The sequence below is a fragment of the Apiospora hydei genome (genome assembly GCF_038363865.1).
Source record: "Apiospora hydei strain CBS 114990 chromosome Unknown utg000007l_segment0_segment0, whole genome shotgun sequence".
Lineage (NCBI taxonomy): Eukaryota > Fungi > Ascomycota > Sordariomycetes > Amphisphaeriales > Apiosporaceae > Apiospora > Apiospora hydei.
Window position 1 is genome coordinate 1,251,351 of NW_027117366.1, and position 26,910 is coordinate 1,278,260.

General features: G+C 54.8%; 9 protein-coding genes across 9 annotated transcripts; 2 read left to right on the forward strand and 7 right to left on the reverse strand.

Annotated features, from left to right (window-relative positions):
* Positions 1-345: 345 nt before the first annotated feature.
* Positions 346-1,157, reverse strand: PG997_009462 (uncharacterized protein; the record flags this gene model as incomplete). Its single annotated transcript, XM_066813777.1, has 2 exons — positions 346-852; positions 882-1,157. The coding sequence occupies 2 exons, from the start codon at positions 1,155-1,157 to the stop codon at positions 346-348; spliced, it is 783 nt and encodes a 260-aa protein (XP_066665739.1).
* A 335-nt stretch (positions 1,158-1,492) lies between these two features.
* Positions 1,493-2,782, reverse strand: PG997_009463 (uncharacterized protein; the record flags this gene model as incomplete). Its single annotated transcript, XM_066813778.1, has 1 exon — positions 1,493-2,782. The coding sequence occupies one exon, from the start codon at positions 2,780-2,782 to the stop codon at positions 1,493-1,495; it is 1,290 nt and encodes a 429-aa protein (XP_066665740.1).
* A 14-nt stretch (positions 2,783-2,796) lies between these two features.
* On the reverse strand, positions 2,797-3,513 carry PG997_009464 (uncharacterized protein; the record flags this gene model as incomplete). Its single annotated transcript, XM_066813779.1, has 1 exon — positions 2,797-3,513. One exon carries the CDS (start codon positions 3,511-3,513, stop codon positions 2,797-2,799), a length of 717 nt encoding a protein of 238 aa, XP_066665741.1.
* Positions 3,514-4,202: 689 nt separating this feature from the next.
* Positions 4,203-5,341, reverse strand: PG997_009465 (uncharacterized protein; the record flags this gene model as incomplete). The annotated part of the gene is made up of 6 exons (XM_066813780.1): positions 4,203-4,373; positions 4,494-4,547; positions 4,623-4,756; positions 4,855-5,037; positions 5,128-5,142; positions 5,290-5,341. The coding sequence occupies 6 exons, from the start codon at positions 5,339-5,341 to the stop codon at positions 4,203-4,205; spliced, it is 609 nt and encodes a 202-aa protein (XP_066665742.1).
* Positions 5,342-6,269: 928 nt separating this feature from the next.
* On the reverse strand, positions 6,270-6,791 carry PG997_009466 (uncharacterized protein; the record flags this gene model as incomplete). The annotated part of the gene is made up of 1 exon (XM_066813781.1): positions 6,270-6,791. One exon carries the CDS (start codon positions 6,789-6,791, stop codon positions 6,270-6,272), a length of 522 nt encoding a protein of 173 aa, XP_066665743.1.
* Positions 6,792-8,953: 2,162 nt separating this feature from the next.
* Positions 8,954-9,931, forward strand: PG997_009467 (ClpP/crotonase-like domain-containing protein; the record flags this gene model as incomplete). The annotated part of the gene is made up of 1 exon (XM_066813782.1): positions 8,954-9,931. One exon carries the CDS (start codon positions 8,954-8,956, stop codon positions 9,929-9,931), a length of 978 nt encoding a protein of 325 aa, XP_066665744.1.
* A 2,412-nt stretch (positions 9,932-12,343) lies between these two features.
* PG997_009468 (uncharacterized protein) lies at positions 12,344-13,774 on the reverse strand (the record flags this gene model as incomplete). The annotated part of the gene is made up of 1 exon (XM_066813783.1): positions 12,344-13,774. The coding sequence occupies one exon, from the start codon at positions 13,772-13,774 to the stop codon at positions 12,344-12,346; it is 1,431 nt and encodes a 476-aa protein (XP_066665745.1).
* A 4,293-nt stretch (positions 13,775-18,067) lies between these two features.
* On the forward strand, positions 18,068-21,993 carry PG997_009469 (Recombination/repair protein Rad50; the record flags this gene model as incomplete). Its single annotated transcript, XM_066813784.1, is given in 2 exon segments — positions 18,068-18,352; positions 18,364-21,993. The coding sequence occupies 2 exon segments, from the start codon at positions 18,068-18,070 to the stop codon at positions 21,991-21,993; spliced, it is 3,915 nt and encodes a 1,304-aa protein (XP_066665746.1).
* A 784-nt stretch (positions 21,994-22,777) lies between these two features.
* Positions 22,778-24,607, reverse strand: PG997_009470 (uncharacterized protein; the record flags this gene model as incomplete). Its single annotated transcript, XM_066813785.1, has 5 exons — positions 22,778-22,998; positions 23,036-23,340; positions 23,490-24,349; positions 24,432-24,480; positions 24,546-24,607. The coding sequence occupies 5 exons, from the start codon at positions 24,605-24,607 to the stop codon at positions 22,778-22,780; spliced, it is 1,497 nt and encodes a 498-aa protein (XP_066665747.1).
* Between the last annotated feature and the right edge of the window lie 2,303 nt (positions 24,608-26,910).

Below are 26,910 nucleotides of genomic sequence, written 5' to 3' on the forward strand. Positions count from 1 at the left end.
TAGTTGGGCTCGGGGATTTTGCTCGAAACTTCCTTCTCGGGGGACATTACTATTCGTTGTTTTACTACTCAAGCAGAGTTACTTACCAAATGCCAACGCCCACTATGACCTCTTCCGCACCAGATATTAGGCAATATTGGAAATGAGAGCAAGTATGTATGCATCATGGGATTGACATGCAACCAAAAGTGGTTTCATCCCTCTGTATCCAACACACTTGCCCCCCTGAATCCCCTGGACATATCCTATTCATTCTCTTTGGTTTTTCAGACGGCACCCTTCACATCCAAATGATGGACTATAGAAGGTCTTGGTATCACACCAGCAGCCTCGTCTACTCCTTCCTCAGCCACGTACCCCCACGACCCCGAACATCTCCCGCCTCCTCCGGCACATATCCCGGATCTCAGTCTCGCTCCCGAACAGCACATTGACCAAAACGCGGTCCTCCCCCGCAAAGTCCGGCTCCGAGTGCACATGGGAGTCGTCCTGCCCCCACGAAAACCGGATCACCTGGCCGCGCTCCACCTCACACTCCTCGCACCCGCCGAGGGCTTCTGCGAGCTCGGCCCGCCCTCGTAGCTCATCGGGCCCCATGCGGCTCTTGACATCAGCGAGGGTAGCATCCACCGCTGGTTGGCCAGGAGCCAGCACGCGCGTCGCGGGCCCCAGCAGCGTGACGGCGTACTTGGAATGCGGCAGCGGTTGTTCCGCTCTGCCTGAGGACGCTCCTCCTTCTTCGGCTTCGACTGGGCCCGAGCAGGAGCATGTGAACATGCGCCCGTCGCGGTGCCAGCGCGGCACCACGTACTCCTCCGAGGGCTTGAACATGCGCGCGACGAGCCAGCAGGCCTGGGTGGTCTGGAGATTGTCCGGGGAACGGCCTCAGCAATGCAGTCCTGTTGGGCGTGCTTGAGGAAGCGACGGAGGACGGCGGTCAGATGGGCCGCATCGCCGTCAGAGTTGGAGGCTATACACGCCGCTGCGGACGTCGAGAGGGCTGTGGCGTCAAAGAGCCCGTAGAAGCTGTAAGTCTTCTCCTGGGCGATGCGAGTCAAGAGTTCTGGCGTTGGCTTGGCTGCAGTAGGTGTTGATAGGAGCTCAGATGGGAATATGACAAGGGGGTCTGGCCTTGTCGTTGCAGTTGCTACCGTCATGATGAGCGGTACTTGTGGTGGTAAAGCTAACTATGGATGGACCGTATCAGTTCTTCAATACTCTGTCTGGTTTTACCCCAGGCTTTATTGGACGAAATACCGAATTTCAATCGGATGTCCTCTTATGAAATGGCAGTACCAGCCCTATCATCTGAACACGGTTTCAGCTGGTAAGACAAGACAATGACTAGAGAACAAACGAGCGTCACTATCCTATGATCTTCAGCTGTACCACACGTATGAGTTGGAGTGACTCAAGTCTGCTTCAGATGTGGAAATTGATTGGTCATAATGCTACCTACCTACTTGGCAATGGATGCAGCAGCCGATCCAACTCACTGCCGCCCTGACTCCATCTCCGTATCCTCGCCAGAGACCAAGACATGCCGCTGGTCTTTGGCTGCGTCATTCACCAGTTTCAAAGCCACCTCTTCGCCGCCGCCGAGCACTTCGTACCTGACCTGGGCGGTCCGCGCCAGCTTGCCCGACCCCGCGGGCCCCGCGGTCCGCATCTGCTCCACGAAGTACTCGTCGCGCAGCGCCGCGGCCGTGTCCGCCATCAGCTGCAGGGTGTTGACCTCCCTCCAGGTCCGCACGCCGTTGGTCCGCCGGCCGTGCACCAAGAGGCCGAAGGGGATCAGGGCGGCCGCGAAGGCGCTGAGGAGCCCGCACAGCAGGAGCAGGGGCACGTACGTCATCCGGTACGCCTCGCGCGTCATGGTCGCCCTCACGGCATGGGTGGGAGCAGCAGCAGCACTGTTGTCGTCGTCGCCTTCGAGGCTGCTGCCGCTGCTGCTCGCGTTCGCGTGGCGGGTCTCGTAGGCCAGGCGCTCGATCTCGCCCGCCGCGTACAGCAGGTTCGTCATGCTCGTGCGGTAGTCCAGACAGATCCGGACGCTGCAGCTGTCGGTCTTGTACCCGTGCGTCGCGGGATCCTTCAGTATGGCCGTCTCCGCCAGGGCCGGACCCAGCCCCGGCTGGCCGCCCATCGAGGTGGGGGATCGGTAGTTCAGGGCCAACTGCCAGTCGGCCATCAGCCACTCCATGGCCTCCTGCCTCCCGGTCCACGCTATGTCCTCCTGCCGCCAGCTCAAGTCCCGGTTTCGGCGCAACGCCGCGGCGCCAAACTCGCGCTGGAGATGGCACCGGAAGCCCCAGCTGCTCATCACCCCCTTCGTGCCCTGGTACCGGAAGGAGGTCATGTTCTGGGCGGTGTAGGTGATGGTGCCATAGGGCGAGGAATCGGTCTTGTTGGACTCGTCGAAGCGCATCATGTGCATAAAGTACGTCTCGTTGTAGTTGTAGTTGAAGGCCAGCCAGCTCTCAAAGTCGACCCACTCGTTGCTCACCGCGTCCAGCTGGCCCGCGTACCAGGCCTGGAACAAGTCCTCCTCGTCCACGATGGCGGACGCCGTGACCTGGTTGTACGCGAACTTGATCACGCTGACCCGGTCGTTGGGCGCGGCGTCGCAGTGGATCGAGACCCGGTACGCCGGCACGCCTTCGAGCCGCGTGATGTTGGGCGACAGCTGGTCCAGCGAAGCCCGCGTCGCGTTGATGCCGACGTAGGCGCCGTCGCTGCCGAGCCTGCCCGCCGCGCCGGCGAAGGCGATGTCGGAGAGCATCGACGTGGCCTGGCTCATGAACTTGACGCGCTGGGCCGACGTGAAATTGTACACGTGCATGGACCGGTCCGCCGCGGCGGTACTGTCCCCGACCCGAGAAAAGACGGCAGCCCCGTGACGAGCGCGCGCAAGGAGACGGGCGAGTCCAGCCCGTCGCTGACCGAGTGGGCCTCGTACGCGACCACGTTGCCGAAGCAGGTCTGCACGACGGCCGAGAGCAGGACCAGCAGGCCGAGCAGGACCATCTTGGGCCGGCCGCTGCGCACGAGGCTCGTCAGCTTGACGGGACTGTAGGAGCCCGTGTCGGTGTGGCTAGCCTCGACGAGGGCGGCCAGCGGCATGGCCGTCGTCGAGCCGTCGTTGAGGACCGTGACGCGCGTCACGGAGAACCAGTACCAGTTCACCGCGACCAGGACCAGCGGGGCGAGCAGCGCGCTGCAGACGAAGTCGACGGCCTTGGCCTGGACCAGCGTCAGCCGGCCCCCCAGCGGCCGGGAGTCGAGCCCGTAGTTGTGGCTGATGGCAGAGCCGGCCCGGGCGAGCCATATGACGAGGCCGATGGACGGGGCCAGGACCAACAGCGTCGTCACTGCGGCGTAGTAGTACGATTGCGTAGGGGCAGGGGTAGACAGTCTAGGCTTGGCCTCGTGGGATGATCGTCCATCCTGCGCCTCGACCCCCTCGAGTAGGGAGTCCGCCACAGAAGGCCGCCGCTGCTGAAAAGAATACATTACTAGCGCCTTGCTAGAAAGAGATTAAAATGCATTGGGTATTCTCTTTAGTTCCGCATATGGTGTTGTGTGACGTGAGCATGGCCGTCTTATAAGTGCTGACGACCCTGGCCCGGTTTGTGGGGGCCCAGTCTGACAGATTCTATAAATACCTTCTTTTTCCATACTACTAGACTATACTTGGTCCTTTTCGTCTGTGAATCTATCTGAGATCCTGGTTGGTGGTTGGGCTGAATGCTGCAGACTGTCAGCATGCGGCTGTGCAGAGTGGGCTGACAGGCGCGCCAACCCATATCTGTACCCCCTGCCTTGTGCCTTTCGGTGGTAATCCCACCTGGTCATTCGTTGCTATTGGTTTAAGCCATTGCTAAGGATGCCGAACCTGGTGAATTTCTATGAAGCTGTGCTTTCCAGCGGGTTCATGTAATTTTAAGAGTTGGTCAATAAGGCCTGTCTTTACTATTGTTCCTGAACCGAGTATCCTGAAGGGATACACAATCCACACCAAACTGGGGGTGATGCGGGCTGGTGTCCAAGCGACAAACACAAAATGATCGAGCCATGCTTTTCATTTCGGGTCATAAATAGTCTATCTGGTGAGATGCTATGCGATGTAACCTCCGAACCCAGTCGTCGTCGCTTTACTGCACTGCAGCAAGTGAGCAACTACCTGGCTAGGCCAGGCTGGTTTACATGAACTTGGAAGCCAGAGACAGCAGGCCGCCGGACGACGAGCCGCCAGCGTCTCCGCCCTTGCTCTTCATGTACATCTTGAGGGCCAGCTCGCCAGCCTGCATGATGGTAGACTCCTTACTTGCGTCGCCCGAGACCTTGCCCTGCGAGGCCTTTTGATCGAAGAGCTGTATGATACCAAGATCAGGCGAGTGTCAGTTTTTCTTTCTGCTTCTATCAACCTGTAGTAGGCCATGCTTGTCATAGGTTGCGGAGGGATTCTGTAAGAAAAGGATTGTTATGCATACCTTGCTGGCTTCGGCCATGGCCTGGCCGATGAATGCACTCTGGCTGTTGGCCTCCTGCGCATGGAGTAAGTATAAAGTCATGGCTGAGTTCTAAAAACCCGAATATTATGAGTGTAAGCGGCTACTTACCTGTGTGTTGCCACTGGCACCGCCGGTGAACATCTTCAGGGCCTGCATGGCCGCTGCCTTGCCCAAGCTCTGGTCGTCGCCTTCGCAACCATCATCGTCGCCCTTGTAGTGCTTCTGGTGCTGCTTGACGGCGTCTGTTCACGACAGGGTGTGCACATGGTTAGAACAACGAGGTCCCTTCTATATATAATACACCAGTAGTGGCTAGGAGGGCACCGCCATGATAACGTACCATCTTCGTCGACCTCCTGGTCCTTCAAGCTCTGCCTCTTCTGGTTCAGGGCGCTGAGGAGGGTGGTGAAGAGGCTGGGGTCCGCCGACTCGCCCACGGAGCGGCTAGCGTGTTCGGCTGCGCCGGAGAAGTCGTCATCCTCGGCGCCGTAGCCGCCGGCGGGGTAGGAGCCTCCGTGTGTCACTGTGGAAAGTTGGGGTTCCCCGGGTTAGTCGGTGTGCATTCTTGGCCACATGTTTCGGTCGGAGGCTGGACGGGGACACGGGGACGTACTGTTGCCGCCGAAATCTGTATAAGTCGGGCGTTGTGTCAAGTCAGCCTAGTCCAGTTCCGCGGCTTGTTGGCGTGCCGTGTGTTCCGTGTCTGTGATTTTAAGGGGTCGCCGGAAGAGAGCCAAGCAATGCGGGGGTTAGCGGTGGTGTGTGTATTACTTACCTTGGCGTCTCTCACCACCGTTGTTGCTGTTGTCTCCACCGGGATACGACATTTTGATTTCTTGAAGATAAGGGTAAATGAGTTAGAATACTGATGGTTTCTTTTTTTCGTCAATGTGTGTAGAGTAGTTCACAACAAGAAGTTTACTTTTCTGGAAAAACGAACGACTCACGCGAAAGAGGGACGATGTGTTGTTTCCAGCTGCTTTGCTGGCAAACCCGCCCGCCCACTCTGCGTCATGGGCCCCGCTGCGACTTGAAACTCTGTTGAAGCAGCAATCCCTGCCCGCATAGAACAGGACCCTCGCCTGCTCGCCCCTTCTGGAACAGTGACCATGGCAGCGCATGTGGGTTGTCGTGCGGGACGGATTTAAACTAAACCAACATAAGTCTAAAGACGATAACCTTGGAGAAGAAGCATGTTTTAAGTCTGTTAAGCATATTATGTCTTCACCCGGAGCCAGGGGTTGGCCCAAACCCGTGCAGACGGGTCATGCGGCCTCATATATTCAACATGAAAGATGTACCTCCATACTGCTAGCACGAGAATCATATCCGAGTTGCCCAAGTCATCTGATCTCGTACGGTTGATCGATTCAAGCCGACCCACACCCGTACATACATGTACACAACATGGCATCAATGACAGCTTTGGATGGTATAAATTTGTGTGTAACATTGTTATTGTGTGCTGTGTTCCATTGCAACACAGCAGTGCCTGTTTCCAACGACGTACGTCTTGTAGCTAGCGCAATGTCTAAAGGTGGTGGTATAATAAGAATTGGGTTTGTGTTTCCCTCTCTCCTGAGCGTCAACACTACTTGACGTGCTTTGGGATCGTGCTCGACATTCTCCAGCTCAATCGTGCCCTGAGGCGTAGCTAGCGGCGCTGTATGACCGGCCAAAAATCTTTCCGTGGCCAGGGTATATCTCTTCTGTCCCTCGCTCCTCCATGTCACTCGTGTATCCGACGCTGTACGCCTACTCCATCGTCATCCAGACAATGCCCATGAATACGGTGAGGACAGTGACGATAATCAGGGTGGAGAAGCCATCCACGCCGATACCGGGAGCCTCAGCAATGGTGAAATCGGCCACGATGCCCTGAGTGAAGTTGGCCTCGGCGCCGGCCAGGGCGATGGCGGTGGAGTTGCCGCACTGCGCGTTCAGGGTCTTGTCGAGCGTCAGGGGAGGCAGGAGAACAGCGGCCTGGTCGACCATGCCGGACATCTGGTCGGTGCCGAAGGGGCCGGAGCGCAGAAAGGCGGCGCGGTAGGTCGAGTTCTTGCCGATGATGGTCAAGTTGGCTATCCGCGAGTACTCGGCGCACGAGACGACGGTGGGCACTAAACCGCCAGCTTGGCCGCCGGCAGGGGCACCGCCGCCACCGCCGGGTGCTTGTCGTGCAGCAAGCCCATCCACAACATCCACCGACTCGGCCGCGACTTGTAGGCTCAGAAGCGAGAGCAGGAGGTAGAACAGGGTGACGGGTGTGAAAGCCATTGTGTCGTCGGGATTGCTGTCCTGCCTTTTCGGTCTGGATGAATACAGAGTCTGGTGATAGATGCGAGTTTATAACCCTTTCGATTTGGTGTTGAATAGCCGCCGTGGATGAAAGATGGGGCGTGCAGAGGGAGAATGATTGGCCAGCCAAGAAAATTAGAAGAGATCACCAAAGAATTAGTTGGCAGTAGTGGAAAACTCCGCAATCGACCCAGTCGTATCGGTAGGAGGATTAGAAAAGAAATGAAGATGGGAAAAGGGCAAACTTGAGCGAGTGAACCGGATTGCTGAGAATAGAGAGAGGGAGGAGGAAGGAGGGAGAAAGAGAGGAGGGCAGCGGGAGAAAAGTAAGAGTTTCACGATGATCCCTCACCCATGAAGGGGACGAACATACGACCAGACTAGTATGGCACAGAGACAGAGACAGAGACGCAGACACAGAGAGAGACGGCAAGCGATGGACGGCGAATGGGGCAGCGTGTGTCTGCAGCGCACGGCAAGCAGGCCTTCCAGCTCGCATGGCCCCGCTGGCTGGCTGGCTGGCGCTGGGGGCGAAGGGACTTGGGCGAGTTGGCTCAAACATGGCCAGCACACGGTAGCATCGAATTTGGGCGGCCTGCCAAGTCTGGGCCGGGTGGGTGGCTCGAAATGGCACTCGCCATGATGTTTTCCGGTTGTTGAAGTGCCGTCTGAAGCATCGATCAGGCACGCAAGGCACGGCGGCTGGCAGGGGTGCTTGCTTTTAGTGAGATCCGGCGCTGCCATTGGTTGTGCTGGCTGGTTGCTGGGGCCCTTGACCCCGTCCTAGTCGTCTCGACATCTTGGCTTTGTGTCAAAAAACCCTATCAGTCCCCGGCGCGTTATTGCCGGGCCCCATCCAACCCATCCCAAGTCCCCCCAAGTGCCCCCAAAGCATCTCAAGTCGCAGCAGGCACTGTAGCGTAGCAGCTCGCTCGTTCTAATTTCTGCCTGCGAAAGCACACCAAGACACGTGTGTCGCGATCGCATCTGGGTCTATTTCGGGTCAGTGTCAATTGGCAGGAAGAGTTGATAGGACCACCCCAAAAAGTTGAGACGAAGGGCACGATGCGGAGATATAAGCTTATGCTGGAAATCGGGACATTGTTTCTGCCAGCCAAAGGCAGCCCCCCAAAGTCGGCCGGAATCAATGGATTGATGGATACCAGAGACATTCTGCAGTCCTGATCAGCATAGCCATCTCCCCTTCTAGCCAGCCGACTTCATAACGTAGTTTCAGCTTTCTGGAGGCTTGATTCAACCAACATCAATGAATAACCTCATCGTCATCGATAGGATCATGAACATGACATGCCTGGCTGGCAACCTAACTCATCGAATCGACCGACTCAGCTGGTGACTCGGCGTCAAAAAAAAAAAAAAAAAAAAAAAAAAAAAAAAAAAACGATTCAAGAGGCATGCATAATGGCCTGGCAGTGTTGCTTTCTGCAGCGGGAAATAACCTTGCCGTGCTGCAGTGCATCGGTTGGGTGAGGATGCAATGCGACCTGACCCTGTCTGTCGCTGGACCGTCGAATGACTGACTACATGTAGTGATTGGCCCGGGTGGGTGGCATGCTACCGAAAATGGTGATTGGAGGTCTTTAAATAGAGTAGCATCAGACTGTGCAATGCATTTAAACCGACCACGCCACCACCTTCTCTCGTCTATGTATGGAATCGTCTGACTGGCGCGCGTAGGCGAAGGATTCCATGGGCGGCTACAAGATCAAGATGCGAAGCAAGGCAAAGTCGAATGAACGGCTCGAGGTGGAGTCCAAAAGGTGATGAACGATCGATTCCGTTCTTTACAGAAAAGAAGCCGAAGTCAGTCTTCTAGAACGATGGAGGCGTGCAGGCCGGAGTGCATCCTGCACCGTCGTTCAACCTCGGCACCTGCTTACCCCAACTCATGGGCCGCTTCTCCCCCGCATGTACAACCGCACAACTGGGACATCAGGTAAGCAAACATGCCCACACTGGCCACCTGCGTAGCCGCCAAACTCGGTATATGGCATTGCTGGTGCCGGTAGTAGCAAAGCAAGCAGAGTAGAAATAGTCCCAAGCCATCATATTAAGTACCAAAAAGCCCCCTATAGTTGAGCCGCACAACATGACATCTCCAAGCCACCCGCTCTCCTACAATGACTACCCGCTCCCCCCAGATCAGACTCTCTCACCACCCGGCCTCGGCGCCCGTCCCCACCCCGGTGATCCTCGTCATCCTCAACCGGCCCGAGGCCAACAATGCCTTCACCGACACCATGGTGACGTCGCTGGTGACGGCCTTCGACCTGCTGTCCACGGACCCGCGCGTCAAGGCCATCGTCTTCACGGGCGGCGACCCGCAGAACCGCATCTTCTGCCCGGGCATGGACCTCGACGGGGCGTCCAAGAGCACATCATCACCATCACCGTCTTCTTCTCCCCTTGGACCCGAAGACCTAGCGAGGCAGCGCGAGGCCCACCGCGACGGCGGCGCCCAGGTCAGCCTCGCCATCCACCGGTGCCAGAAGCCCGTCGTCGCCGCGCTGAACGGGCACGCCGTCGGCGTCGGCATCACCATGACGCTAGCGTGCGCGGCGCGGGTCACGCACGCGGGCGCCAAGATCGGCTTCGTCTTCGCGCGGCGCGGCATCAACATGGAGGGCTGCTCCTCCTTCTTCCTGCCGCGCATCCTCGGGCCCGGCCGGGCCCTGACGCTCGTCACCACGGGCGCGACCTACGCCGCCCCGGACCCGGCCGTCCGCGACCTCTTTGCCGCCGTCCTCGACGAGCCGGCCGACGTCCTGCCCCGCGCCTTGGGGCTGGCCGAGGAGGTCGCCGGCAGGACCAGCGCCGTCGCCACCAAGGCCATGCGCGACATGCTCTACCACGGCCCCGCGACGCCCGAGGAGGCGGAGCGCCTCGAGAGCCGCGTCTTCTTCGACCTGTTCCGCGGCGCTGACGCCCGCGAGGGTATCCGGTCCTTCCTCGAGAAGAGGGAGCCGCGGTTCGAGGCTCGCTGGGAGACCGACAAGCCCGCCGTGTGGCCCTGGTGGAAGGGGAAGAAGACCGTAGTGTCGGAGACGACAGCAGAGGACAGCGGTGGTTTGATGGGCTGGCTCAAGAGTAAACTCTGAGTCCCCTACCTTTTGCCTGATTCTTCATCGGAACCTGCGGGAACACAGTTGTTTTTGGCTTTTCTTCCCTCGGGTGCAGGTTATTCTTATTTACCCTCGCCATGTATTTGTAACCAGGGGGTTGACGGGAAGACTATCCAGGTAGCAGCTGCACGAGTTGAGTAGCTGCTATTTGTGTGTGTGTAAGTCTGGTAAGTCGGCGGGAAACCCGCTGCTAGGATCTAGTACTAGTTGCCTTGTAAATTGTTCAATCAGTTGCATTAATACGGGCATGAATATATGACGAGAGTGATGGAATAATGCTAGTATAGTGAACTACGTGCACGCCTACAAGTTCGTTCCCTCACATCCTATAAGTCAACATCGTGCCCCTCGAGGCTAGGATGCCCTTGCCCTATTTTGCAACATTAATTGCGTAGGCCCATGCCGGATTGACAGCATCGGTGCAGGAGGTCTCCACATCAACGGTGTTGTCAACGCTGGCGAGCCATGTTACCATACTATTGGGGTGGCGAAACCTGGTTGCTTGTGCCTGAGGTCCACCAGTTCCGTTAGTCTTCTGCAGCCCGGCATGCCATTTGACTTATAGTTTCTCGGGGGGGTGTTCTCTTCGCCAGAAACCTTTGCGGAAGACGTCGACGAAAATGGGCGCGTTGACCACAGAGCACGTCGTATGCCCGGAGAGCAGAGAGCGGGGGCAGATCCGTTATTCTATAGTTCATGAGTTTGATTCGTGTTAGCTTCGGCCTCTTCCTTCTTCGGTTCTTTGAGGTAGAATAGCCTTTGCCAGGGGTTGTCGTGTGTGTGTAGCTTATCGATTTAATGGAGCAGGAGACGCGAAGGATGGAGGCAGCCATAATGAAGATACTGGCACATAACACCACAGCAATGTCAGTCTTCTTGGCCCAGTGCATCCGCGCTTGGCGGAGTAGCTTTTCAGATCAAGAGTCACCTCTTCGGGTCGTTACAGAGTCATCAGTGAAAGAAGGGGGTGTATACCCGCAAGGCATAACCGTAACTTGCTGGGATAGAAACAATTGCAGTAGAGACATCCATAGAGATGTTCATGACCAGAACAGCAATGTATAACCCCAGAGTAAGTATGTAAACCATCTAATCAGAAGCCATTTGGAGCTCACGGAGAGCGCATGGCGATGCGGAGCCGATTACTCTCGTCCACTACGTTCTTATTGTGGCCATCACGTACGATCAAGAAAGTGCCTCTCAGTCTTGAAGTTTTGAAGGATCCCATTACAAAACGATGGGAAAGAGGCAACCCAAAGGTCAGCATACCTTTTTCGGTCAACTTTATGAGTAGACCAACACCGTTTATAACCGTACTACGTCGATGTTCTAACCTCATAGCACTTTGCAAGTGCAGTATGTATCTCTATGGCCATTATGGGTTATGAGAATCAGTATTCGTTTCAAGTCTTGTCATAGGACCGTCCTTCGCAACTAAGAGGTAGCGGCAGAACATGAAGGGGTACCGACTCTACCGGTATTTAACACCGGCACTGGCAGTCGCCAACTGCACTCTTGTATTTTAAAAAGCAACAAACGCGCTTGGGGTATGTTGCTACCAGGCATCTAGCATCCGATAGCAATATCTTACCCAACGGCTGGATTTCTGCTCTGTGTTCTGACACGTTCCATGCCGTATTCGGTGTTTGCTTGTATTATAAGTGAGGAAGAGAACAAGTCATCTGACCAACCTCTAAGAAGATGTGGACCAGACCATCCCTGACACAATGGCCAGCTCAGTAGGTCATTCCAGCAATACTCCTCTGGTCTATGCCTTCTGCCATTTGCAATTAGAACAAAAGAACAGAGGCCCTGACAGAAGTGGCGATCGTTGGGAGCGGCATGCCCAGTTGTCTGGGCGTCGACCTCAATAACCATCCCCTATTCAGGTCACTGATGGCGGGCAGCACACAAGGGGCCACCTCCTGTTGGCGCCACATGGGAATTTCCAATAGTTGGTATATTTGATAAAATTGGTAATTCATAAATAGTTCGAAAGTTATGTTGCCTAGCGAGCCGCCGTTACAGTTTCTTTTTGTACAGACGCGAATTCGTTGGGTAGCACGTACTCAAAAAAACATCGTACGAATCAAACCCAACGAAGGTATCTCAAGTATCTCGGGAAAACTTCGTAAACCGGCAAAAGCATTTGGCCGGCCAAACCAAACCTCCCTTCCCCTGTGTATGCGCCTTGAACTCCTGGCTTTTTGCCCGTAACCCCCTTCCTATTGTAAAAGCCAGAGTCCGCGCATGTGAGAAAGGCTATGGCGCTGGAAAACTGAAAAAGGATCTATAGTCATTAACCCCCAAGCAACCATCTTGCGTCGCTCCGGTGTTTGTCTGGGTGTGTGAGTGTGAGTGTGTGTGTGAGGAAGCAACGGTCCCCCTTTATTGCGACTCCACGGAGGGCATCTGTGGCGTTTCTTTGCCAGCCCCGTTGCTGGTGTTTTTCTTCTTTTCCTTCTTGGCCCACCTCAGGCCACAAGCATTGCAGAGCGTCTTGGGCCCGCTGGGGCCTTCCGCCATTCGGGCGAGTCGAGAGTACCTAAGAAGTAATGGGATAAGCGAGGCGAACAATAACATGAGCGGGTGTGACAACGAACCGCAATCAGTGCAGACATATTCCTCCGCGACCTTGAGCTTCTTCTTCTTTTCACCTGTCCTGGGATCCCTGTCAATGGGGATGGCAATTCCGGCATCGCCTCTAATGAGGGTCGGACTATGGTTGCCAGTAGTGATGCCACGACTTCGTTCTCCTTCGACGTAGCGAAGGCCAGTGAGCATCTCGATGGTATCCGTGTGCGAGGCTCCCTCAAATCTTGCCATTTTATCCTTGATGGAGTCCGAGCGACTACCAGCGGCGCCTTCCAGATTCTCTCGAGTCAACGACATGCTCAGAGACGAGGGTCTCTCCGGAGGGGGCATCGATGTGGTATCGGGCTGCGTTGGTTGGTAGTACGAAGTGCCGACCGAGGACTGCATATCTTCTGAAGCGGTCATGTCCGATGCTTCCTGTGCAGCCAGCCAGCTCTTTTGGGACGCCTCTTCCTCTTCCTCTTCTCGACGCAACTCGGCGATTCGCCTACGTAACCTTTCGTTCTCAATCTTGTGTTCCAGGAAGGAGTCCAATAGCTGAGCATTCCGGGTCGGATACGGCCTGGACATGATAAAAACCGCCTGGCAGAAAGGCGTCTGGTTGTCCGGATTGGGCGCGAACTTGGCCGAAGCTATGTGAGCATGCCCCACCGACTCGAATATAGCATATTGGCCATCCTTCTTCTTTAGGCGGTAGAACATTCGTAACGGGTGCCCGGTCGCTATCGACTCGTTCATCTCCGACGTAAACGTGCCAACATCGTCGGGGTGGATCAGCTCTTTCAGGAAAGTTTCGATAATGTCTTCACTCTGATAGCCCGTCACACTTGTCACGCTGGGCGAGACGTATTTAATTCTCCCGTGCGCATCTAGAATTTGTAGGAAGTCCTTCAGCTCTTCGACGACTTTTGCAGGCCAATTCCGTCGCTTCGTAAATTCTGTCAGTGTGTTGCTCCCAGAAGTGGCGCTCGGTTGCGCAGCAGGTGTGCCAAAGCCATTGCTGGACTGCGCGGCCGGGCTGTCCTCCATTTCGGATTGGCCCATGGTGGACGGGGGCACGTTGGAGCTGGTTGAGCCGGGCGCGAATGCCGACGGTTGCGGAGGCGGCGGCATGTCGAGATCGAGGTCAAGGTTCATTGGAATTCCTGCTGCGGCATCGAAATTCGAATACATGGGGCTGTTGAGTAGGTCCATCATGTCCTGTGAGTTGTCGGCTGCTGCCATTTGGGGCGGTGGTGGGTTGGACTGCTTATTTAGGTTAGGATCGTTGAGTGAGTTGGGTGGTGCATACACTGCCATGCGTTCCATTGGCATCCCATCACACAGGGACAAAGCGCAACACGGTCAGGGGGAAGGCTTGAGGATTGGGCAAGAAGATCTGATAATGGCTAGGTGGTTTGGTTTTCTCTTACACTCATCGCATTCGGCGCAGAAAGGCTAAACATGTTGCCGTTGTTGCCGTTGCTGTTTCCGTTGCTGTTGCTGTTGCCATTGCGATTGCCCGCAGGCGGCGGGGCCCCGTGGTTCATCATGGCAACCAACGGCACGAGCGGCGCTGAGATGGCGGTAACGAGGGTGAGGGGAATCTTGTCCGTGAAACTCAGCAGCGCCCCATCCACGGCGCGACCGACGGGCGGTATTGTTCTGCGATGTGGAAGAGCGATCAACCAGCTCCTCTGAAGTTCTGCCGGCTCGAGAGGGTATCCAGGCACAGCACAGCACTCACTGCATGCACAAATACTGGGGTTGACGTAGGGGGCGCCTGGCTTCCAGACCTTCTCATTTCTCAGCGATCCCCAAACATGCAGAGCAAAGCTGGAGGAAGTATGCTTCCGATGGCGCCGAAAAACCCTGGGGTTTTGAAAAGGAGATTGTTTCTTGTGCGAATGGGCGAAGCTGCTGCAGGGGACCTGGAAGTCAATGGGCAGCAGAAACAAGATGCCAAAGAAAAGGGTGGAGTAAAAGTAGGCAAGGAGAGGATGGGATGGGATTTTCAAATGGGCTTGAATTCTCGATAGCCAGAGGATCGGCTTGTGACTGACTGCTGCATCCCCTAAGTTAAGGCAATAAGAACTGGGGGCGCTCATGACCTGACCTAGCTGGACCCTGTTATTATTGTCGCTGGCATGGGCGGCATGCCTTTTTTTACAGTCATAACTATTGAATATACCATGCACCTACCTGCCAGCCGTGCTAGGTACCGTACGCGAGTTCGAAGAAGCTTAGAAGCTCTGAGGAATCTGCATACGTCACTCAGTCAGACACTCAATCCATCAGCCAATTCGCGCCGGAGGCTATCTACAGCTCGTATTTCGGGGGGCGAAATGCCCTGATACAGCTGGCCCCGTCGCCGCAAAAACTGCCGATGGAAAAATCAAATTCGCACGGCTACTAGAGTCTTACCAAGCAGAAGACGCCGGAGCTTTTGCTCCAACCCAATAGCTTCAATCCGCTATCTTCCGACCACATGGGTCCTGAATGGGATGTGTCTGGTGTTTGGCAAGGAAAGGATGGGTTCCGGGGCGGATAACTGGGGCGGGGCGGCCGCGGGGAGGGCGGTCTTGTCATCGACGGGCAAAGGGGGTTTTGTTTTCTCCCAAAAGCTGGGAAAAATCCAGCGGAGTTGGATGATGCTGAGGGAGGGGGGTGTTTCTGGGGAGGGCTTTTCTCCGTCCGAGATGAAGATGCAGATCTATGTGTGCAATACATGTGCCACATACTGATCCTTGGGCAAGGACGTGGTGCAACTGTATCCCCGGTCTCCTACCAATCTGGCTATGACAACTCGTACCACCACCATATATGCACGATTGCTATTTGGCTCATCCAGCAATGAATATTATCTGCAAGGTCAAGCATGTCTTATAGATCTTCGTCCAATCTCAGCTCCCCTTGTGCATACATATCGAAATAGTGTCAACGATATGTGCTGCCTGGTAGTAAATGATAGCCTGTGCATCTGCGAATACCCTACGACTACATGGACCGGAAAAGATCCGATACTGGGGGTCCAGCTGTCAGTATGTTGGCAGCGGGACTTTACCTCGAGACCTGACTCGGGGGTCTGCACGAGCCCTGTTTCGTTGTTTCATTGAACAGGGACGACTACACAGCAGCATACCGAGCTCCGGTAAACAGCCGACAAATCCTTTGAGGTACACCAATGACGCGAAAAGACGCTGTAAACGGTTGGTCTAGTCACATGGGCTATCCGGTCTGCTGAAGGGTTACACCACAGGAGCAGTCGCGACGCATAGTAGCTAGCTCTCATCTCCCATGTTCGCAAATCACGAAAAGTTTTGACCCAAGGATCTGGTAACAATGTAACGTACCTAGTATATATTCTACCTACGCATTATCATAACTCGCATCTGTATTCTGCGGTGAATCAGCAGTAGGTACCCGCTATGGAAAGCCACTTTGTCAATATGCCGTCTCTCGGATGCAATAAGCGATAGCAGGCCAGGAAGTCGGTCAACCTGCCTGCCTGCTTCTGCTAAGCTGCAAGTGATAGATAGAGCTGTTCGACGATCCGGGCAACTCAGAGGTGACCCCCACCTGTGACATCACAGCTGGCTGATCTTAGAGCTGGCGAGGGACCTTGTCTTTTGGACTCGTTAGAGGCCGCGCAATAATCCTACCTCCTGTGCTAACGCGAGCGCTCTACACTGCATCATGAGATCGCAAGCACTGCCCGTGTAATTGTATGGAACATTCACTGGGACGTACCGAACCTTGGGTGCTGGAGAATATGTTACAAGCAAGTGGTATCGTGAAGAATTAAAAGCGGAAAGCACTCCTTTAGACTCGCGGCCCGCTCCCGGAACTTGGCGAAAGTTGGCCAGAGACGCTGTACCCAAGAACTTCCAGAACCCGTACGGTGACCAGGGCGATTTTTCTTATATTCAGGCCTGTAGTAGTCCACCTCCAGACTCTAGCTCTTGCTTTTGGCAGTATGCACTCTTTGCGGCGCTCACTAACACCTACTCAAACTGAGACCATCCCGCCGCCAGTAAGCCGACATAATTCAGACATACTACTTATTAGTTGCAGGAGGGGGTTGAGACAATCAACGGCTTTCGCCGAGCCGGCGGTCTATTGAATTGTTGTCGCCTAGGGCGCCAGCAACCTTCGCCAAGACGCTTCGTTCTTGAGTATACGACATGGCCCCAAGCTGCCAAGGACGACTCGGTTTGGGTAAGAGCTGATTAAAGAACTCAAGTCCTCAATATGCGAACCGGCACATATCATCTACGCCGCGCCAGATTATTATCCTCTGGCTTAACGCGGCGCCCCTACATCATCTGTGCCATGAAACATGTTTTGGTGGCTCCTTCTTAATGAATCCAATCGGGTTCGGGTGACACGCGGACCACGGTGTAGGCATTATTTGAAGACAGCACCATCCCGTCCGCGATTCTCGCGACATTGGTGGGCGCGATAGTTATGGCGGTGGTCGTAACCACACGCACACAGAGCCGACTCAGGTCCCGCATAGCAAGCCGGGGATACTCAGATCTGTCTCTTGCAAAGGTAGCATTCACGCCATAGTCTATCTTGCCTTCAGCTGACTAGGGTGACTAGCATTCATTGCCAGCATTCACTCTTATCGAGGCCAACAAAAGAATGCGGACCCTGGAGTATGTAGATATATGCGAAGACTTCTCGAGACCTCCAAGGCTAGATGATCTAACCGCAACCTGACACATGAGCTTGGAGACTCTAACTGAGGTGGCGAACAAACGGGCGCTGCAGCACCGCCATCCTCAACAAGTAAGGGACCTGGGACTCTTAGGCATTGTATCTACTGGCGGCTCTGGTAATTCAATGAAGGGTGGTCGGTAGGTTTGTGTCGTATTTGATAACACACGTGCGGCATGATAACCCATGTTAGATGTAGTAACTTAAGTATATACAGCTGCATCTATATGGCACATGTATATAAATATACTACAGGATATATACTAAGTACACATCTATTGATCATCATATTGCATCGGTCAATATTGTTGCTTACATCATAGATGCAGGTACTGTAGGCCCTGTACTTTAGCGTACTGCGGGCCTAGAATCTGGGCATATGCGGGGTGGCAGTTGCCGTTGCCGCTGGGTGCTGGGGTCGGTGCTTCGGTGCTGCCTGTTAATTGAGGGTCGCCAAGGGAAGGCGCGTCTCCCACAAACCCCGAACACGCGTTTGCAATGCAACTTTATGAAGTGCTCTGTTTGACAAAACTCATCTGAACTTCAGAGTCCAGGCCAGCATTGAACGCAAAGATCACGACACCAACACTTGGGAACAGAGCACGTCGCTTACGAGGCAACCTATGTATTTCGTACACACCTTCTACCAGTAGAGATGGTAGTGGACCATAACCTACACTTCTAATCCATCAAACGCATCGTGTACTTCCTGGACACCAACTTGCAGCAGCGCAGCACTGCAGATCCCTGCCCCCGTGACCTGAAAGAGCTGCTTCTGGTCTCTTGCCTTGTCAAAGGCCAATCCAGTCAATCAACATGTCTCGTATAGAGAAGCTATTGGTGTCGGGTGTGCGCTCGTTCGGGTTTGACGAGCCCCAATCCATCCAGTTCAACACCCCTCTTACCCTGATTGTTGGTTACAACGGTTCAGGCAAGACGACCATCATCGAGTGCCTGAAGTACGCTACTACGGGCGAGCTTCCACCCAACAGCAAGGGCGGTGCTTTCATCCATGATCCCAATCTGACTGGCGAGCGAGAAGTCCTCGCCCAGGTCAAATTGAAGTTCCGGACACCCCCAACGCCGACCATGTCGTCTCGCGTAGAATCCAGCTTACCGTCAAGAAGACCACCCGCTCGCAGAAAACGTTGGAGTCCACTATGGTCACTAACAGAGATGGAGAGCGAACGGTGGTGTCTTCCAAGAATTCCCAGATCGACATGATGGTCCCCAAGACGCTCAACGTTGCCCCTGCAGTCCTCGATGCGGTCATTTTTTGTCACCAGGACGAATCCTTATGGCCTATGAGCGAGCCTTCTGCGCTCAAGAAGCGCTTTGATGAAATTTTCGAGGCACAAAAATACATCAAGGCAATCGAAAATTTAAAGGTCATCCGTAAGAAGCACGGAGAACAGCTCAACAAGTTCAAACTCCTCGAAACGACCGAGAAGCAGAACAAGGAGAGGGCCGACGAGTGCGAAACGCGTGGAGTGGAAATGCAGGCAGAGATAGAGGAACTGCGTGTGGAGATCCAAGAGATGGCCGCTCGGATTGCCGAACTTGACGAGAATGTTCGGTCTAAACGTGAACAGGCCAAGAGCTTTGACAGCATCGTCCAGGATCTGAAGACCAAGCGATCGCACTTGGGGTTCCGCGAGACCACAGTACAAGATCTCAAGTCCAGCATCAAGGAGCTAAGCGAGCCCGATGAATGGCTGGAAGAAAACCTGGCACAATTCGAAGAGAAGGTGGTCAGGCATGAGGCAGAGCTTGAGGACAACAAGGGGCAATACGCTGAACTGCAGAAAGAATTGACACAATCCCGGCGCTCGCTCGGCACGAAACAGGCGGAACGTGGAAAGCATCAGTCTGACAAGGACAAATACGAAAGACAGCTCGAGTTACGCGTGGAGCTCGTGCAACATGCGGCGAACCTGCACGGCATTCGTGGGTACGACGGTCAACTTAGCGACAAGCAAGCCCAGCAATTCTCTGAACGCATCCAGAAAATCCTCAATGACAAGAAGCGTGAGCTCGAGTACCTGCAGAAAGAGAACAGGGAAGAGGCAGACAAGAAACAAGCCGTCATCACTGAATGCGAAGGACGCAAAGCCGGCTACATTCGAGACCGCACGTTTGCCAAGCAGAGAATAGGCAACGTGGAGAAGAGGGTCGGTGCCTTACAAGCCCAGTTGAATGTCCTGGATGTCGATGAAGGCCGCAAAGCAGTCTTGGACGCCGAGTTGAATGATGTCGACCAGCGGCTTCAGAAGCTCAACGAGGATTTCCAAAACGCCGAGTTTGACAACAAGATTCGCCACGAGTCGAATGAGCTCGCCAAGTTGGAGGCCGAAAATGATAGACTCGGCCGTGACATGGTTGAGTGCACAAGGTTAGCCGACGACCGCGCCCAGCTGGGTCTGCGGAAGAAGCAGCTAGTTGAGAAGAGGCGCAACCTGGACACAATAACCAGCACATGGGGCGATAAGATATCCTCCATGATTACCTTGTCTTGGAAACCCGAATCTATCGAGCAGGAGTTTCATCGTGCCCAGAAAGACAGAGCGAAGGTCTTGGAGGAGGCGACTCGCAAGCGGGACGAGCAAGACCAGCATCTGAAGCAAACTCAGTTCAGCCTCAGGAGCCTCGAAGAGAAGGCAAAAAGCCAAGCCGATCAGCTCGAGAAATGCAAGGCCACGGTGTGCAAAGCACTGACCGAGGTCAACCCAGACGATACCCCAAATGTGGACAATCTACCCAATGAGATTGAAGAGCTCGAGGAATCAGTTCTCACTCTTGAGAAAGATGTTTCGCTATTTGATAGCCTGAAGGAATTCTATGACAGATGCCAGAAGGCTATGAACAAGAAGAATAAATGTTTACTATGCGACCGCGCCTTTGGCCCTTCAGCTGGCGAGAAGGCCAAGCTTATTGAGCAGATACAAAATGGGCTCAACGAGAAGGGCAAGGAGAAGGCTAAAGACGAGCTGACGCTTGCTGAGCAACAGCTTGGGAGCCTGCGCATGGTTCGATCCCAGTACGACACGTATGTTCGCCTCTCATCTGAGAAGCCAGGATTGAGACAGGAGATCCAGGCCCTGAAAGAGAAGGAGGAAAGTATTCTCAAAAAGCTTGAAGAACTCGATCAAGCTGTAAGAGAAAAGCAGGAGGAGTGTCAAGATCTTGACTCCATGAGCAAAACTGTTTCATCCATAGCGCGCAACCATCAGGACATCACAGAAGCCGAAAGCCAAGTTGAGAGAATTGTTTCTCAGCAGCATGCGAGCGGTGCAACTCGCACCCCCGAGGAGATCCGCGAGCTGCAAGAGACGTGTTCCGAGCAGATGAGGTCCGTGAAGACCAAATTGGTCACTCTTCAAACAGAGAGACAGCGTATTCGGGACTCGATCAGTTCCTTTGAACTGGACCGGAGTGGGTTGGTGAACAAGGTCAACGATGCCGCTCGACAACTGGAACGGCGAGAAGACCTGCAGAATCAGATTCAAAGCCACAAGGACGATCTAAACCACCAAAAGGAGATAATCCATCAAGCTGACCAAGACCTGGAGAAGGTTGAGCCGGAAATTGCGAAGGCCAGAGCCATTCGTAATGATGTAATGGAGCGAGGCCATGAGAAAGAGTCGAAAGTTGCCTCGGAGCGTGATGGACTTGCAGGCTCCGTCAACGAGCTGAAGCTTGTTGAAAATGATATCCAGGACTACGTTGGTCGCGGCGGACCCTCACTTCTTGCGACGACCGATCGAGAGATTCATAGCCTGCAGAAGAGTGAGGCACGCATCGAGAAAGACATGCAGGAGCTAGCTGCGAGCACCAACAAACTCAGAGAAGAGATCAACAACAGCGATCGGCAGAAGCAGAACATCCGGGATAACCTCAACTACCGGAAGAGTCTTCGCGAGGTCGGGACCTTGAAAAGCGAGATTGCCGAGTTGGAGGCCCGCAATGCGACTGAGGACTATGAACGCCTCAGTGAGGAGGCATCAGATATGGAGAGGGAGCGGCACAAGGTCAACGCAGAACAAAGTGCCAAAATCGGAGCCATGACGATGAAGGATAACGAGCTGGTTCGCCTGATGCAGAAATGGGAAACCGATTACCAGCATGCAGCAAGAAACTATCGGCAGGCGCACGTCAAAGTTGAGACGACAAAAGCCGCCATTGAGGATTTAGGACTCTATGGGCAGGCACTTGATTCTGCGATCATGCGATACCACTCGCTTAAAATGGACGACGTGAATCGGATAGCCGGCGACTTATGGAAGAGGACGTACCAGGGTACGGATATTGACACGATCCTCATTCGTTCGGACAACGAGTCAACGACGGGTCGACGCTCCTATAACTATCGAGTATGTATGGTAAAGCAGGATACTGAAATGGACATGCGCGGCCGATGTTCCGCGGGCCAGAAGGTGCTGGCATCTATCATTATCCGTCTTGCGCTTGCCGAGACCTTTGGTGCGAACTGCGGTCTCATCGCTCTGGACGAGCCGACTACCAACCTCGACAGCGACAATATCCGAGCCTTGGCCGAGTCCCTGCACAATCTTATCAACGATCGTCGCTCCCAAAGCAACTTCCAGCTCATCATCATCACCCACGACGAGGAGTTCCTCCGTTACATGCGATGTTCCGATTTCTGCGACTACTTCTACCGGGTCGGACGAGATGAACACCAGAACTCGACTATCAAGAGGGAGAGCATTAGGAGAGTTCTCTAAGGAAAAGATTGGCGAAGAGCATTTCTGAGGCAAGCTCTGGCATTGGGATGTTGTTCTGTCTTTAGGTGGACGTTCTGATTAGGGGATCTGGTACTTTATGACTACATTGCGAGAGGTATTACTGAGAGGGTTTGCTGCTGATTGGACTGGCTATGGAGAGTAGACCGAGATATGTATCATTGTGCAAACTAGCTTAAACGATTCATGGGTTGATCGCAGTCCATATGTCTACGAGACGAGGGCTTGCGAGCTGTGATATCTACCGGGAGCTGACACCAAATTAAGTCCATGGCAATCAATCCCATTTGCATCATGATGGTTCTGTTATTTCTCCTTGTTCGTGACGCTTCAAGTTTACTATCATGATTAAACATTCTGGACTTCAACTACCCCTTTTCCAGCCAGGCCTAATTGATAGCCATCGAAATTTTTTAGGTCCACCAGTCCTATTCATTATGTACTGACTTCACATAAGCCTACTAAGTTCACCTGAATCTGTACGTAAACACCCTATAAAGAAGCTGTATGGGTGGTCCATCATTCTTGATTGGTATCTCCTCAAAAGTAATACGCTTCGCATCTTCCTCAACATTTAGACTATTTTTACACGGGCTTCCTTCTCGTCCTCTTTCTCTCATCATCAGCTGAAGCGCAACAGCCACAACCCAGACTTGCTTGCCAAACCGTCGAACGACAGCCCCCTTTCTCAGGGAACAAAACCCTCACCCAGGACTCATAAGAAGTGCCGATCTCCCAGAACTCGACTCCGAATGCCCACATACCCCTAAGCGTTGGTCTTCGCAGCCTCTTCTTCATTGGCCTTGGCTTCTTCCTCCTCTTTGGGCGACGTGCCCTTATCGGGATCCCCCTTAAGTTTCTTGCTCGTGCCCTCGAGGTCGTTCCCGGCCTCCCGCTTGGGCGTCGGCGACCGCGCTTTCTCGGTGGCGAAGGCAGCGGCAGACTCGACGCCCTCCATCTCGTCGCCGTCGTCCTTTTCCGCCGTCGCTGTAGCATTGTCGGCGTCGTCTGCGTCGGGCGTAACGGTGGCCGTGAGAGGCGGTGTCGGGTGACGTGCGCGTCTCGGTCGCCTTGCGTCCGACCGCGGCCTCGACGTCGATGCCGTGCATGTCCAGGCCGGCTCCGCCGCCGTAGTTCGCCGAGGAGCTGCTTTCGCGCTGCGGGCCCATGTCTTCGGCGCCGATCTCCTCGGGGCCGCGGGCATGGGGCCTTTCGTCCTCGGCGCGGTCTGATACAGGTTCGGCGGCAGCGTCTTCCTCAACGCCCTCTTTGGCCTCCGAGGCCGCCGGAGAGTCGTCTGCCAAGGTCGCCGTGGTGGACGGGGAGACGCTACCTCCAGCCTGGTCCTCCTGTGGGCCCGAGTCCTGGTCCTGGTCCTGGTCCAGTTGTTGCTGCTGCTGTTGTTGAGTATTTTGCTGCTGATGGAAGTGCCCAGGGTGGATATGGTGGGTTGGTACGAGTTGACTCACGGGCACTACGCCTGCGCGTTGTTCTTGGCGGAGGAGTTCTCCTGGGTGACGCCGACGCCGACGCGCGCGCCCATCGAGGACACGCCGTTGACTGTGACCGTGACGGTTTCGATGCTGCCCATGCCGTTGGGCCCGTCAATGGTCTCGGTGCTCTCGGTTCGGAGCTCTCCCTCGGAATCGTTTGCGCGGTCTCCTGCGGCACTCGATGAATCAGTTTGCGACGACGTCGGCGATAGGCCCCCTTGGCCCTGCGAGCCGTGCTGCAACCAGGGGATGGGCGTCAGTAGGGCCCCGCCGAGGGCCTCGTCGCTGCCGGGCGCGGCCCAGGGCGAGGGCAAGATGGCGTCCGTGGCTCCGTTGGGCAGGAGCGATATACTCGAGGCATCGGGGACGGCCGGGGGCAGCGGATAGACGTTCAGGCCGGATGTGACGTGGACGACGCGATCCAGGGCGTGCAAGTAGGTTGGCAGCGACTTGTAGTGGTGTTTCGGCGCGAGGACCAGCTCGGCGAGCCGCTGGATGGAATGCGGCGGGTAGGTCGGGAAGGTAGACGTCAAGGTCGTCGTGATCTCGTTCAGCATGGCGGTGACCTGGGGCGGGACGGTGCCGGGCGGCAGCGGTTCTGCGGCGGCGGGCGCGGCGGCGGGCAGCGTGGGCGCGGTCGACCGCGGGGCCACGGGTGTGTTTTCCTTGTTGGTGTCTTGCGAGGACGTTGTGCTGGGCGGCTCGGTAGGCGAGGATGGTAGCGGCGCAAGGAAGTTCTCGGTGTCTTCCGAGTCGGACGTGGCGGGGTGATGCGCCATTGAAGTCACATTCGTCGCAGCCGGCGCCGACGGCATCTGCGGCATGGGAAAGTCATCGTGGGCGATCTGGCAGCGCGCCCAAGGGCAATGTCAGTAACTTGGGCCAGAGAGGTTTTCCTTTTCAGGAGCTCGTTTCGTGGTTGCCGACCTTTTCTATTCGTGATACGATGCGCGGCAACAAGGCTGGCCACATGGAGCTGGTGGATTTACGTCAGAGCCACGATCCTCGCAGACTTGGTCGGGCATGGGTTGATTTTCTTACTAGTCCATGGTGCCAGTGGCGGCGACATTGTTCAAGAGGTCCTCTTCGTCAATGTCCATCATGTTGGGCTATGTTGCTCAGCGTTTTGGGCTGCTGAATGGGACGGGATATCGCACAAGGCTATCGGAAATGCATCACCTTGAAATTGATTTTACCGACGTTTGACGTAGCCGCACATCGTTGGACGCGCGCCTACGCGTTGGCTGGCTGGCTGGCGGGCTGGCTCGATCAAATCAATTTGATGTGGGGAATACCCATCGCTGTACAGTAGCGCAGCCTGACTGCCCAACTTGAGAGGGCTACAGGTCCCCTAAAATCCCGAATCCCCAGCGGCAGACCCCCTACGGGCCTACGGCACCACTTACTTACTATGTACAAGACGGGACCCAACTAAAGATACCCGTACGTGACCGAGTCATTGTTACATCTGAAGGTGAGGCAAGCTCAGCAAGCAGTATTCTAGAAGACCTAGAGAAACCGCCTTTTGCACGTCTCTGGCACTTGCACGCCGGCGCATAACATCCAGAGGAGTTGTCCGATGTTGCGTTGTTTGATGGTCGATTAGTTTCGCCAAGGACCGGGTGGATGGCGTGACGGACAAACGAACGACATCGTCGGGAGGCTGTGTCAGCCCAGAGGAGTCGTCCCCAAGACATTTCTGGGCAATTCCTCAATCGATGTCAGTCATGCCCAGAGATCCTGCCTGCTTGCCGGACCGCGCATGATGGGCATTACCCAGGCAATAGACCGCTTGGACCAGGACACACCCCTTGCGCTAGATCAGCCCTCTTTACGATGTCTCATTTCCATTTTTAGAAGTAGGTCTGCAAAGCCGGCTTGTGTTTTGATGCGTTGCGATGCGTTGCGATGCGATGCGATGCGGCGAAATGGATATCCGTATCAAGATCCTGCTCTTTTCGCATCTGTTGATTGATTGATTTGCCGTCCCTCATCTGCTGCTGCTGCTGCTGTGTCATTGCTGGTAGTCAGATGGATAATGTCCCCTCTGACCTATAAACGGTGATGCTCTAGGTACTGCTACATATGCAGCACGTACAGCGAGTCAACCAAACACTGACTCGCACTGCCATGTTTACTGTACTGCTAACACCGATTACTAGGCTAAGAGACGAATACCGCGACGACCCCGGTATGCACATAGTAGTCCCAATCCTCTGTTGAAATTCTCACCTCCTACCCGGCTTCTTGGGAGTTGAAACGGCTTAACTGGACTACACTGACAGGGAACATCCCTATTCGGTGTATACCGCCCCTAGAGAATATTGGCCCAGGGGCTTCTCCGTGATACCGGCTGATCACCAAAGTACTAGGACTGAGCTGCTTACCGCCGCACAGCCGGTTGAACCTCGATTGATAGTTGCACTGCCGATTATGCCGAGCACGAAATAGTCGGGAGGCAGATCAGTCCCATCATAATCAATGGAAGCAATCAAACCCTCCAATGGAGATCCATAATCGATAGACGGCACTTATTGGAATACCATTTGGGTTTGGTCTGGTTGCAATGTTATTTATGTAGGATCAGAAAATACGACCTGAATTCCAGGTTGTGCTATATCGGCAATCTTGCTCATGGCAATCGATATGAGGTACTTTACTTGGACGGGCGGACACGGCTGTTTCTACCGAAAGAGTTTTGACAGGTCGGACACGCCAGATGACGGACTTTCTACTCGTGACAATGGTTTGGACCGGAATAGGCAAGGTGACAAGCCATTGGCTGAGCTTAGGGGTTTTGCCTTTTCTTTGGGTTCCATCTCAGGGCCTCCTTCTCACATAAGCACCTTAGGCCCTGGGCTGAGGCCCCTGTCCTGTCCAGTCGTGTCCAGTCCTGTCGGTCGTAAGCTCGGAGCGGGAGCAGCAAGCAGAAAGCCAGCAAGCCAGGGTAACCAAGGAAGAGGCCACCGTCATGCACCGCACCTCGTGAGGAAGTTTGAACGTTGTATTGCGACTCAAGGACGTGATACCCGAGTAAGAAGAAGACGAAGAAAAGGCTCTGAAGAAGTTGGAATGGAAAAGTGGACGTCTCCAGCTTCAATCTTGATCTGCGAATGCAGCTGACGACCACTCACTCTCAAGAAATACTTGGCCCCTGCCAGCTCCGGGTCTCACTGTAACTCTGTGAGGACGGGAGCGTCTACTTAAGGCATCTTGAAACTGCCAGGAGGCGCGGACGGGGGCAGCACAGTGCCTTTGCGAGTCCAGCCTACGGTCCATCCCGGGATTTTTCCTTCCTGCATCCCCCATCTGCCATCCCCTATCAAATGGGCGACTGTCGGGCCGGGAAAGCAGAAAGCAGGCCAGTCAGTCCACATTTCGTGCTCTTCACACTGTCGCTCGCGAT